General features: G+C 41.1%; 1 protein-coding gene across 4 annotated transcripts in view; it reads right to left on the reverse strand.

Moving 5' to 3' along the window:
* The window catches only part of SATB1 (SATB homeobox 1), a 75,488-nt gene that overhangs the window by 14,443 nt on the left and 47,015 nt on the right, over positions 1-14,030 (reverse strand). For all 4 annotated transcript variants that reach the window (XM_065627990.1, XM_065627992.1, XM_065627993.1 and 1 more), the window contains one exon: positions 12,757-12,912. In XM_065627990.1, the coding sequence (XP_065484062.1) occupies positions 12,757-12,912 (156 nt within the window). The remainder of the gene's footprint in view (positions 1-12,756; positions 12,913-14,030) is intronic.

Raw genomic sequence — 14,030 nt, forward strand, 5'->3', positions numbered from 1 at the left:
ACAGTCAGAAAATTAATAATGCATATAACCTCAATGCAGTTTAAAAAAAAATATTTTAAATCCACACCTGTTAAAGACAGACACTTCCCGGCAAGTTAGAAGGGAGTAACCACAAGCATTTATCTCACCCATGGATAAATAACAGCAGTGAGGCCCTTACGAAGCTAAAACACCCTTAATGCAGTACTGTCGCCTCAGGAATAGACTGGAAAGAACGTGAAAGCTGGATCAAAAGGGAAGCTGCGGAGATCGGGTTTCTCCCTCCTGGCTGGCTGAGGGTGGGAACCAACACAAGAGTGTTTCCAGGTCGCTTTTGCTTTCAGGATGGGGACAAGAACAGCCACAAAGGAAAAGCTCCTGGAAAGAGCAGTACTTAGCATTACAGTTTTCCTCACCAGCCAAGAAAAGCACCGGCCAAGCTGAGCCCCAGCCGTATTTCCAGGCAGCAGCTTCTGCCCTTAAATCAGGCGCTGCGTGGAGCAGGCACGCTTCTTCCTGCCCTCATCCCTCCATCCGTCCCCCTTCCCCAGGTGAAAAAGATCAATCCCTTTAGTTAGGCTCTCTCATCATGTTAAATAAGAGTGGCAAATGATTTCTCAAAGGTGAAGCAAAGTGGCTGCCCTAAAAATGATCTCATTTAATCCCTTGATAGCTTTTTAAAGAAAATAACTGTTTTTACATAAACAGTGGAAGGTTCCTATATCTGCAGAGCTTTCTCTTGCATGTTACATATAGTGGAGATGCTAAGCTCCAGACTCAGTAAAATACCTAGTCACCTTAGTAAACCCAAAGATGTAACTGATAACCGTGCAAATCTTTCTCAGTTGAGGTCCGAAACTTCGGGGAATTCTGCTAAGGACAACTCAGTCCAAACGTCTTTACTTCACAAAGATCCTGAGAACTATTTTCATTTGCTTCTCGAATGCCATCCTCAAGTAAGGGAACGTGACACTGCACAGAAATAAAACCCAGATGACTGCTGAATAACAATGTGGATTCAGATAAAATTTGGCAGATTTGGAATGAGATAAATATTTGCAAATTGGAATTCTTCCCCACTTAGCTAGCTGCACGTTTGCCCTAGACTATTCATTGTATGCCAACAGTTTGGGGTAATTCGTAACCAGAAATCTGAAGTTTGACTTGAAGGTTGAATTTGAGGAAAATGAAAAAACGGACATAATGAGAAATTATTAGGAATAGTGAAATTAAGAAGTATCTGCAGCAAAACTTTGTCTCCTTTCCCACCTTGCACCTAGAAATCCTGTAACATTCTTTCAGGTGATGTATGTTTTGAATTATCCAGTTTAACATTAAGGGAGAAAACACAGTTATCTGTTATTTCTTACTCCTTCCTTTGCCCAACAATCCTTCACCTGAATTGTAATCAGTCACTCCTTTGACAAACCGCTTCTCAGACCGTTACTGTGTTTGTGTTTGCACTTGTGTTTGCACAAGATGCCTTTATTCTTTGCAGTAACGTGTTTGGCCGCTCTCGGTTTTTCAGGAGGAATTTTACCCTGTCATTTCCTGTTTAGTTACGGGTTCAGCTTGCTTTTGTTTTCTGCGCTGTTTACTCGGCACCCTCCTTCCCACATTGCCGGGAACCATGGGCTGCTCGCTAACTCCTCAGCCTCCTCCTCGGCTCTGGCAATACAGCTTTGTTTTCATTTCCCTACGTCATTAACTCTCGTACAGCTCACTCAGACTTTCCCCCCCACTTTTCATTTTTTTTTTTTTTAACAGTGCTTTAGTTTCTTCACGTTAAAACACCGATACGCTGAATCTTCAAAAGACTCTTGAATCAGTGATCTGCTCCTGGCAGGCACGAGGAACCTGAGAAATCAAGAACCCGGCTCTTTTCCCAGCTAAATCCACATCAGCACGCGGGGAAAGGAACGATGCTCCACCCACAAAGCTGGCAGTGGTGGCAACCAGCCCTCGGCTCCCCACCACCCAGCGAAGCCCAAAACTGACTGTGTGAGGCGGATGCACCTGGGGTGGGATGTCCTGGGTGCAGCTCCAGCATGCAGCAGACAGCAGTAGGACAGGAGAAAGGGGAAGATGGAGCAAGAGTGGATGGGGAGGGTGCATACGGGAGAGAAACGAGGCAGGAAAAAGTCAAAGGACCACTAAGGGGAGAGTTTTAGTGAGAGGAATTAGTGAAAGTAGTGAGAGGAAAACAACAAAAGAAAGCAGGAAGAGAGATTAAGAAAATCCATCCTGCCAGAAACAGCACCTCTTGTCAGGCAGACAGCAGGTGCTGCCTGGGGAAGAGCTGATTCATGCATCTGGAGTGTAGGAACCAAAACACCTCTACCTAAGAAAGAAAATCTAAAAATAAAGACTCAAAGGAGGTGGGAGAGGGTGCCGCGCTTTTTTTCCTTTGGCAATCCAGTGCTTCCCGACTGCATGACATTTTTCGAATAGTTTTGCCAAGAAACGAGAGCTGGATTTCTGAACCCTTTCAAGAATCCTCATGGTTCAACTCAGCACTCTCTCTTCTGACATGAGCCCATCCTGCCATCCTCTTCGCCTTACTCCAGACTCAATTTTGAGGTATCTGCAGCCATAGCACCTCCAGGGCTTCAGCTGCACCTCAGGGATAGGATTTCCCCTTTGTTTGGGGTCTACACGGACCTAGAGGGAGTCAGTAACAGAGGTGGCAGTGCCTTGCAGCAAGGGATGCTGATAGAACACCTGCGGTGACCTACTCCAGCTCCAGGGGAACTAGAAATATAGGCAGTAACTGCTGGCCCAGTGGTAAGATCATGGGGTTTTTAACCCTCTCTGCAGCAGTCTGTGGGGCCATGTATGCAGCCAAATTTTCTGCTACGATTTGTGCCTTCAGTGGCTTTCAAAACTATCCCGCTCACCTCCTTCTGACCAACTTTGAGCACCGAGTCTTAGTTCTCTCTTGCCTGCACTTTTGATATTGCCACTGCATCACAAATCACTGGCAATGGATAAAACAGCCTCTTACTAAAGCTACTTTTTTTTTTTTAAACCTCCCCTGGAAACCTTATTACAGATTAGATTTGATGAATTTCTATCAGATGCACTGCACCACTCCTCTCACCCGGCAATACCTGCAATAGCTTTGGGGAATCTGCTCAGTGGCATTCCGCACACTTACATGTTTTTCCCTTGCTGTAAAAATTGTTATAGAACCTTATAATTCAAACTTTCTATCAAAACCGCATTATTTTTTTCTCTGTGTAGGAAAAGTAGCCAACAGTGATCTACTAAAGAGTAGATGGTTTCAAAAAAAAAACCCTTACTAAGTATTGAAGGCTGTTTAAATAGGGCAAGATGAACAATTTGACTGAAAAAAAAATCATTTATAAAAAAGCAAACCAATTTCCAGCAATATTTAGTTTCCTAAAAACTAACTGTAAACCGGAATGTTTTAATAAAAAAAAAAATCAATTTTCCACTTGCCAAAATTCTAGACACTTGGAGGATTCTTTTTTAAAAATAATCTTTTCCCCAAAGGAAGAAGGAGAGGGAAGAGTTACCAAAGAGACAAAATGAGTGGTGAAAAACTTTGGCAGACAATTTTATTTCTGCTAAATTCAGGTAGCAGTGAAGACTACATTTTTGGTTAGGAGCTCTTCTTAAAGCAAGGAGTTTGCTGGCATATTATTTTGAAAAAGAGCACAGTAGGATGACTTCTTTAGTAAGTGGGCATAAACCCCAGAGATTAGAAAGTCTCGGAGTGAGAGACAAAACCCCCGTGCGATATCTGATTTCTTTGTCAAAGCAAGGAAGGTTTTTAATAAAGGTAATGGAGAAATAATCTCTAAAGACAGCAGTGTCTCTTTCCCCCTAAATGTTTACTCTTTTATTTCGCCTCTTTACAGTGAAAGGCAGACCTTAACACGCGCGCATACACCACACATGCACACACAAAAGGAAACAACAACCAAAGAGGAGAAAAAAAAAAAAAAAAAAAAAAAGAGCCTGAAATTTTAGTTACACCACATGTGGTTTTCATTTGTGAAAAATGAACAAGCTGTTTGTGGTTAAACTGTCTAATCTGCTGTTATCAATCTAGCGCTGCATTCAAGATTTACAGGATACATCAGCTTCTGTGCCACATTAGCTGTAAAAGGGAGAGGGGGTGGGAGGAAAAAGGAGGAGGAGAGAGTTTATCCTGAGGAATAATATTTCCAATGCAGCCACACTCACACTACATCTGGTTGTGCTGGTAGCGGCAGTTAAATTGAAATATTTCACAGCGTGTGTCAGAAACATGCAGAATGGTAATTATGACAGATCTGATTAAGCCTGAGTGCCACTAGCTCCCTGGCCAGCTCCGGTTGTGCAGGTGTGACCTTGTGCGTGCCTGCGTGTGTAAATAAAATTAATTACAAGCGAGAGGGCGAAGGCTTCGGTGACATCACAAAGCGGAGAAACTCCCAAGGGGGAGACCTAATGGAATATTTTCCCTCAGTCTAATAATACAGTTCATATTGACTTGAGGTAATTAGTGGGATCATTAAAGCAGTTTTCCCGGCGTATTTGGCTGCCTGATCAGATTAGTGAAAATGTTCTTCAGAACAAGCCCTGTGTGGTCTGCCAGAGAAGGAGGAAATAAAAAGCAACAAAGCATATTTTGGAATGATAAGCAGCGCTGGACTTTTTGCACGGCATTTTGCGGGGCCGGTCTCGAGAGCCTGGGCGCCTGACTCTCCTGACCGATTCCATCTTTCATCCCAGGCGCATGTGCTCCCGCTGTGTGTCATCTAAGACTTCTAAATTTTTGTTCCTCTGTCCTTCAAAACTATGCCATCCCTATCCCTCGCTGCTTTAAAAAAAAAAAAAAAAAAATCAGATAAAAGCCTTGTGGAAGTGCTAGCCTTAGAAGAACTACATTAAGATAACAGGGGGAAGGAAGAAGAATAAATACGTGATCAGCAATCCCTTACATCTCCCCAAAAAGCTAAGAGAAGATTGAAGGCACTGGTTTGAGAATTAGTAACATTTTCATTTCCTAACGAGTTTACCCCAGCAAAAAAAAGAAAAAAAAAAAAAGTTTAACTATGATATAAAGTCTTCCACGGTAACAGAACACAGAGCCCTAATCAAGAAATGGACCATTTGTTTAAAAACAGTCTATTGAGCATGCTCTACCTTGCAAATGGAATATGCCAAGCTCTGTCACAGATGGCAAGCTTTGACAGTTCCCATCCGTAGCGTCGATACTCGACAGTTCAGCACAAGATCAGTGACATTCTGTCTCATTAGAGCCACGCTAATTATCACAGCTAGTTTCAGGGGAAACCATGTGTTGCAATGGTCAATTTGAAGGAGTCTGTGCATCAACAAACTGGTAATAAGGATCAGACACCTTATTATATGACAGCATGCTGCCTATGATCTGATTTACTGAATCAGAGGTACTGAGGCAACACTGAAGCCTGATGGGTTGTGGAATCGCGTGTACACAATGCGTATCTAAAATATGCTTTAAAAATAAAATGGAGCTATATAGAAACAATACAAATAAAAATTTTTAAATGGTGAAGTTATAATGAGGACTTTTTTCATTTGTCATTAAGATATGCAGAGATGTTCAAGATCTTGTCAGTCAGTTTTAGCTTTAATCAAATCATATAAGATAAATAATTCAAAATGAAAACTGTAAAATTATGGATTATGCTAAATTATAATTCATTCCATACTCTGATTTTTCAGTTTCAATAACATGTACCAAACATTCCTTATGTTGTACCGTCTTGCTGCTTTAACAGAATTTTATATTTTGTAAAGAGCTTTCTCTACTTGGCTCTCCTTTTTTCATTTGTACATTTAATGACTTGAACTTGCACTTCTCCTAGCTTCTCCCACACGTTTGTGCTCCTTCCACCAGACAAAAATCATCCAACTAAGAACACCCCCTTTGCTGTTTCTGGCCACCTGCGGGGCCGCATCCTGCCAGGCGCTCAGCGGTCCCAGCACCTCCCGAGGACATGCTGCAGGCTGAGGCCACGCGAGCGTTAAGCATTAACTCTCGACAACGTAGGGCAGGTGTGCGCCGCATCCCCCAAGGGAAGCTCTCCTCAGGGCTCAAATGTACAGCCCTTCCTGAAGCTGCTACCAGTTCTTCAAACAACCTCTACACGGGTTGTAAGCGGCGTTTGAACAGCCTGCGCTGCCGCCCGCCTGGCTGGGAACCTCTAACCGGAACCGATGTGACCCCACGTGTAAAGCGAGCTCGGGGGCACGCTTTTTCATCCGTCTATCAACAAACCCAGCCTTCGCCTTACGTGTTGAAAGGGCTGCCTAACCCCAAAGAACTGTATGAAGAGGTCAATATAAACCTCTTACCAATTAAGTATTTTCCATCCTTTTTCTTGGGCTTGAACTATTTCAGGTTTTAATGTTTTTTTTTTTTTTTCCCTCTATGCAGATTTCCATGGGCCATTGCACGCTGATAGGAACCACCTCGGAGATTTTAAGGCAGTTTCTCTTCAATGCATCTTTGTTGATTCAAGAAGTTTCAGTCTACTTTTTACTAGCAGGACTCACTGAAGTCAACCCACTCCACCTAGGTCATACCAATAATGTGGGATATAGCCAGGATCATTGCTTCTCCAGGTCTACCCAGATCGAGCAATAAGTGAGATAAACTGAACTCAATTTTTCTACCCCCTTTCTGAGAATTTATTTAAAAAAAAAATCATAAGGAAATTTCCTGAGGTTTTAGCCTTTATTTACGAGAAAAGATGATGTAAAAGAAATTAAGACATGGAGCAGAGGACGGACCTGGAGGGCTCTAAGCATTCCTTTTGTTCTTGCAATAGAAACCCAAAAATCTCTTTCCCTACGACTCAGGCAAGACAGAACACACTATGACTCTGCAACATGATATTTTGTGAAAGAAACAAATCAGCTCTATCTGCCAAGTTTCACAGTTTCACTGAATGACACGCCGCTTTATGGGGCAATTCTTGATCGTGCACAGAAGCCCATCTTGCTTTCTCAGTTCACGCTCTCCCTCTCCCGTTCCCGCTGACACCCAATCCTGTCCCAACTCATGCTGCTCATGGCACCTCTTCAACTGCCAGAGCAATCATGCCAGGGTAGCGGGGAGGGGAAGAAAATAAAATTTTTAAATAAAATTTAAAAAATAGAGGCTGTTGTGTGGTGTACGTCTGCAGTTAATGTTTTCTGACTCCTGTATCTCACCTTCCCGTGAGGGCAAGGAGTTTATTTCCAGGCGGACCCATGAAATGACAGCAGACCTCAGAGCACGTTTTGTTTCCACTTTGTGTCTCCCCATGCAGTATCCCTCCCTGCTTCACAGACAACCCATTGTACACTCATGGTGGGGGGGGGGAAAGGTTTTTAAGCCAAGATTTAAGCCCAGGATGTGGCTCAGCTGCTCTGAGAAAGACAAAGGCAGGAGACAACCTGATGAAGGCACAGAGTGATGGGCAAAGGACGGAGCCCCTGCCTGGACCCCACCAGGGCAGCCTGAGGTGCAGTGCCCTGAGGAGACAGGTTTGGAAATAAATTTCAAGACCCCATTCTTAAAGCCACATTGTTACCAGAGGGTTACTCTTGGTGATAAAAAGGTTTCTTTTCCCCCCCGCTGGAAAATTGTTGAATAGATCGTTCTATATCTGCGGTAATGGCATGTTACATCTTCGTGCCAGATCCACAATACCGTGCTTGTTCAGTGTGGGAAGCTGTTTAAAAATGACTTTCCTATTAGAGTATATAGCTCAGTCTCTAGATGGAAAAAGCCAGATCAAAGATATAGCATTTATAAAACTGCTGGTTAAAAAGATAAAAGTGAGATAACAGACATCAATTTTTCACTATAAATCTCTGGGTTTACTACAACATTAAAATTTCCAGTAAAAGCAGGGTTTTATATACCTGAACTCTAATGGCCTATTCTGAAAATATTTATGTCAGAAAAAGCATGGTATTTGCATGCCAAAAGCAATTTTAGTGCCAATGTTTAACATTCCCTTCCCATTTAACTCCTTCCTGTCTACTCTGGAGTGTTAGATACTCTGCCTAACACCTACCCAGTGTGTCTCCCCATGCAGACTTTCGGAGGAGGATGCTCCAGGTGCGTACCAAGGCAAAAAGTCAAACACTTCTAATAAAATACCACTGCACAAAATACTTGCCTGATGGCTTAGGATAGAATCTCTAGCAATGGTCTGAACCACTGATTATACCTCCATGCTTTGCAGGCGAAACTAGTCATTTCCAAGGGGCTAACTGCCTAACCGAAGGGAAAGACAGGGACAGAAGGACAGGAAATTGGGCAACACGGTGCAACAGCTCAGAAGTAACGGGTCAAAACTCTCTGTAACTAGATGAAGTTTCTGGAGGTGTGGGTAGTACTCCACCGGTTTTATAGTAAAATTAAAATTGGAGCATGATTCTGTGAGAGCCAAGTGTCTCGCCGTCAACATACAGGCATTTTGACTTGGTGAGAAGGGAGAGCATTCAGCACCTACCTGGCCATATATACTGATCGTCAGGATTGATGCTGCAGAAAAGTATTGATTTTACCTATTTATTCTACTATAAAGTAAACTTACTTAGGTATAATACTGCAGGCTAATGGCCTTACACCGTAGCACGTGGGACCCTCAGAAGTACAGAGGTTGATATTACTTCAGTTTTTGCAAATTGTAATTTCCTAAATTTAAGAAAGCTTTAGCAACGTAAGCTGATTTTCAGCAAAGTTTTGCTTTCTTCTCCACTTTATAGTATCATGTGAAGGCTGCAGCTTTTCAGGACAAGCCACTAACATAAACGTAACCGCTTAAAATACAGCAAACATACAGGAGCGCTACAAGTCCCCACCTGCCTTATCTCTCGGGGCCCTTAGGTTTGGGGTTTTGTTTATTTGTTTGTTTGTTTTTATGGAATAAAATTAGATTTCAGCATCTGTCACCATCAAGAAAAAAACTCATCCCTGGCTCCCACATGAAAACATTGTAACCAATGCACAGTTACTGAACCATGATGCCTTAATGATCATTATACAAGTCAACTTTTTTTTTGTTTGAAATAACAAAATCAAGAGTATGCTTTCGTAATTACTTGAATCAAACTGTGAGGTTATAAATTTAATAAAACCCAATATGATTAAATTGTAAAAGTAATGCATACCACACAAATTTATCTATGTGTGGATTCTTTTCATTTTGACTTATTCAGGTGTGCTGATTAGATTTTAGTAAACAATATTGTTAGTATTGCTGTTCTACCACTAAAAAATAACAACCTGGGAGCAGACACAAAGCACTTGGTAAACCTTTCCGTCTTCCATTTGCACGTATTTTTCTAAAGCTCTCTTTTTAACATAACTTACCAAAATATACATTAGGCAGACAACTTGCAATAAAAATGTAAGATTTTAAATACTGACGTTAGGTGTTTTGCCAATTACAATTCTAAAACTCCCCAAAGGCATGATGTATTCAAGCAACTTGAATTATAATATCTTCCTCAGCTCCTCAGTATAACCATAGTAACTTTTAAAGTATATATTTTGAATTCAGCAGAATTTGAATTTATTCTGCAGATTATATATCGATCCTTAAAAACGCAGACGTTTTAAAAGTGTACAGAATGTATACATTCCTATATGTGAAACGAATTCAACATTTGAAGGAATCTTCTAGCTAAGTCTCCAAACTCGTGCAAACCCATGTGCCAGCTGTAGTCCCTTTTCTGTGGGAAAGACAAGCAGCTGCCAGCCAAGTGCACCGTGAAAGTACAGGTACACAAATCATCACTCACCTAAGCCAGGGCACGATCTCACTAACACCAGTGCCACCTCCTCCTGCCCCCGTCACCCTTTCCTTGCCCTGCGCTATGACCTCTGCTGCACCAAGGCCCTGCAGCCAGTGGGTTCATTGAGCATCAGGTCCTCTGTCAATCAGGTAACTCTTGCCAAAGGCACTAACACAGCGCGAGGGAAGATGCTCGTTTTTTTGCCTCGGCGCTACCTAAATAGAAACCTCCGTGGCGCATCATTTAACAGCTCTTCTGCACAAAGTGCTCTAGTCAGCAGAACATTATCTGCAGTCTCCTGGCTCAGGCAAGCCCAGCCACCTTGCAGATGCTGGCTGCTTAGACACCCAATCTAATGTTCACTCAAATCAGTTCCTTAAAAATAAAAAAAGGCCCTCCAGCAAACAACTATCTTTGTCCACTGGCAGAGCTGTTTTAGGTCACATACTGCCTTATACCATAACTCCAGACTACACTCAGGAGTTAATCAAGTTTTTATATCCAAAATAAGATAAGAGCAGCAATCTTAGAGACATTAAAAACAAAACTGTTAACCAACATGTCATTTTATATTATATGTCTTCCAGACTTTTCACTGTACCTGGAGGTGATTATCCCAGGATTTCCAGTTCTGAGCAGGAAACCAATATCCCCAAATTAAACACAACAAAACAACAAAGGAGCTCTCTCAAGAGAGGTTCTTTTAAAGAATATGTTTGGGCAAGCCTCTTTTTTGTGCAAGGGAGACTTCTTTGCCTCAAGAAATATTTCTCAGTACCCTTCACAAGCTCCAATGCAGAACTTTTTACAATACAGATATCTCCTTTAATATACGTGGCTTTTGCTACATATATAAAGCTTATTAATTGGCTGACTAGTAGTCAACTGGTTAGAGAACACTCAACATATCCAGTTTACCTAATAGGTTACTTCTCTGAAGCAGCTTTCTATTACAAATAGCACTTAGGCTAACTACAGACCTGAAAGTTTGCTTAAGACATAAATTAACATTGCATTGCTTAAACTGGGGAGAAAACCTCTGAGAATACAGGCATGATCTCCACAATAAAAGGCAGAACAACTACGTGTTTGGTGGTGTTTGTTTTCTATACTTGGTAGCAAAGTTTGTACAAGAATCTAAAATTTATACCAATACTCGAAAAAAACTGCACTGCATCCTCTGGAAGCTCCTGTGCTTCACTTTGACTACCCGTCCCTTTTAAAGTCAGCATTGGAAGAGCTGTCCCACCTAGAAATTTTTAGACTATGCACTTAAATAAACATACTATCACACAGATCAGATCACAATTACGTGGACTGATAGATTGGCTTCGTAACTTAGTTTTGCAGAGAACTGAAATGGAAAGGGGAAGATGTACAAAATGGACAGTTCTCTAACCCCGAGACTTGACATGTACATAAAGACATCTGAGGAGCACACAGGTTGGAAGCTGCTGTAACATTCTATCATAATTAGAAACATTTCAAGAGCCCTGTAATTTCCAATCAAAATTACAGTAATTTCTGATATACAAGCCATGATTCATGACAGAATTTTTACATTTCATGGGAGATTATAGTGGCCTGATGTATGACACACTGAGTACAGCACTAACATAAACAATTCAGTTTAATGTTTAAACAGCACTTGGTGTTTAGAATCCCACAATAAAAGAAACATATTATTGTAGAAATTATCACTTTGACAGTGATTGAAGGGTAGGCAGGCATGTGGCCTATAAAGCTGTAATTTTTACAGTCCACAGCTTGAGTTTAATCATTTTGATATAACATTTCCAAAATATCCCTTTAAGTGCTCCTTACAGCATATAACTTAAGAGACAACATCCTTTCTGTACAATGAAATGCAGCAAACTCCAAAATGTGAACAACGCAGAAGTCAAAAGTTAAAGACTGTTAAAAGAAAACCAGCACTAAAATGCTGACAGCCCAAGAAACATTGGTCTAACTGATCATTATCAGCTTTCTGTGGAAGATGTTGTATTTTTCTATGAAGTTATTTTAGAAAAGGAAGAATCACTAGCGGATTTAACATTTAATCTAACCTGAAAATTCAACATTGCAAACATTGGTGCCTCTACCGCCTCTTTCAAGCACTGGAGTAACTGTAGTTCTAGTCTTTCCCATTTTTCTATATGTTTTTCCTTTACTTCTTGAGTACATCCTCACTTAAATCAATGGTTTTGCATACTCCAGTGATCTTTCTCAGAAGACATGTTGCTTATGATAATCAAACCCAACAAGTGCTTGGTGATTTCCCCCTCTTGCCACTAAACTCAACAGAAATTCTTCAGTTGAAGAAAACAGAATAGGAAACCACACAACAAAGCCTTAAAACTGAATATGCAATATATATATATATATATATATATGCACGCACCCAAGTAACCATGCAGCTATCATATTCCACAAAGATCACACATATTTTCTCAGATGTAACTTGTATAGCTAATTTGTTCGGTTTGGTTTGGTTTTGTTTTTGACATGGACTGTGCTGCTCCACTTCCCATGGACAGCCTCACCAGTGGGTCTGACTAAATATTTTTGCAAAAAAAGAGAAACCTAGTGTTCCACATTGCAACGTATGTAATTGCAAAACACCGAAGCTTCGTGATGAATTTGGCAGAAACAAACAGAGCTTGCCCACAGCTTTCGCCATGTCCGTGCCAGCTAAGAACTGATGAACCTGATACTTTCCGAGCCACCCAGGACCCATGGGAGCACAGCAAAGGCATCTTGCTGGCGGGGAAGAGGGAGGGACGCATCTCAGGAAGCCACTTCTCACCCCTGCCTGGTCAAGGGAAACCAGAGGTTCCCTCTGGACTCAGGAAGGAGCTCCAAGTTGCAGCTGGTGTGCTAGCCTGGCCGCTTGTTGTAACTCACAGGGAAACAGATCAAAACCAGGGAGGCAGGGAAATAATCATGCAGGACAGGGAGGCAGGTGTGCCCCGGTAACTTTACCTGGCTTTTGGTTGCCGCAACCTTTGCAAACAGTGCTTGGGACACCTTGGCTCTCTTCATCTCCTGCTGAATCTCATCGTAAATGGAAGCATTAATGTTCATGGAATTATTTTCTGTTTTTCCATTCCTCTCTGTAGCAATGGTAGCAGTTTTGACCTAAAAAATACATTTTATGAGACATTTTTCATTATGAAAATGTTATTTTCTTCTGTTTCCCTCCCCAAGCAGTTCCCCTTTTCATTTTATTCCTTTTATTCAATCTTGCTCTGATATTCCTTCAGCTTTTCAGAGACTTAATGTTATAAGTTATCCGTGGTTCAGGCAACTGGGAAACAAGAAAATTCAGCATATTGTAAAAGGTGAGTGCATCTGAAATTTGAGTTTTCATTAACTGACCACTGTGAATTTCAATGTCATAAAACAAATTAGGTGGAAACCTGTAAAACAGACTTGTAGAGACCTGCGAATCCTTACATGATTTCCTTGCCCCACGTAAATTAAGTGAAAAATATAAGTGCAGCATAAAAGAATTTTTAATGAAATAGAAACCTGACAGGTATATCTTGATTCATGCTTTATGTCCAGCACACTCAAATTCATGATAATGTAGAAAAGTTGTGGCTTTAGATTTAACTTTTAAAAATATTATCTTATCAGTTTAATTCTTAAGCTGTTTTGAAAAAAGCGGTAATTTAGAATAATGCATATTTTAACCACTCATTCATGAAACCAAGATAGGGCTTTCTTAAAACTATCAATTCTAGTTGTATTTCACTTACATACATCAAATATTTATTCTTCCTGCAGTCCAGGTTAAAAAAAAACAAACAAACCAGGATGAAAACAAGACAGAATGATTACACTACCATCTCTGTGCTGCATCTGCAGCATTAAGGAAAACAATAAAAAATACATCAGTAGTGTCATGATGTGACAAAGACTATCCTTTCCTTCATCTCTTGTAAACGATGGAAGTGATGTTTCAACACCAAGAATCAGCCCACCAAGGTTACAGGGTAGTTTCCGCAATATCAGTTGAGAGGCACAAAAAATCAGCAGGTACTCAGCTTATCCTACAATATTCTCAATAGTTAAGGGTATTGTCTTTCTTTAGCAGCTACTCTTGCAACGCTTGCCCAAGATCAGCGGACCTAAAGGACCACTAAATCCTAAGGTGGACCAGAGGAAAGGAAAGACTGGATTTCTGCCAAGAAGCTGCAAGGTGATAATGCAAAATCAAACCTTTATATTTCGATTCAAACCTACCGGTTCAT

The sequence above is a fragment of the Caloenas nicobarica genome, chromosome 2 (genome assembly GCF_036013445.1).
Source record: "Caloenas nicobarica isolate bCalNic1 chromosome 2, bCalNic1.hap1, whole genome shotgun sequence".
NCBI lineage: Eukaryota > Metazoa > Chordata > Aves > Columbiformes > Columbidae > Caloenas > Caloenas nicobarica.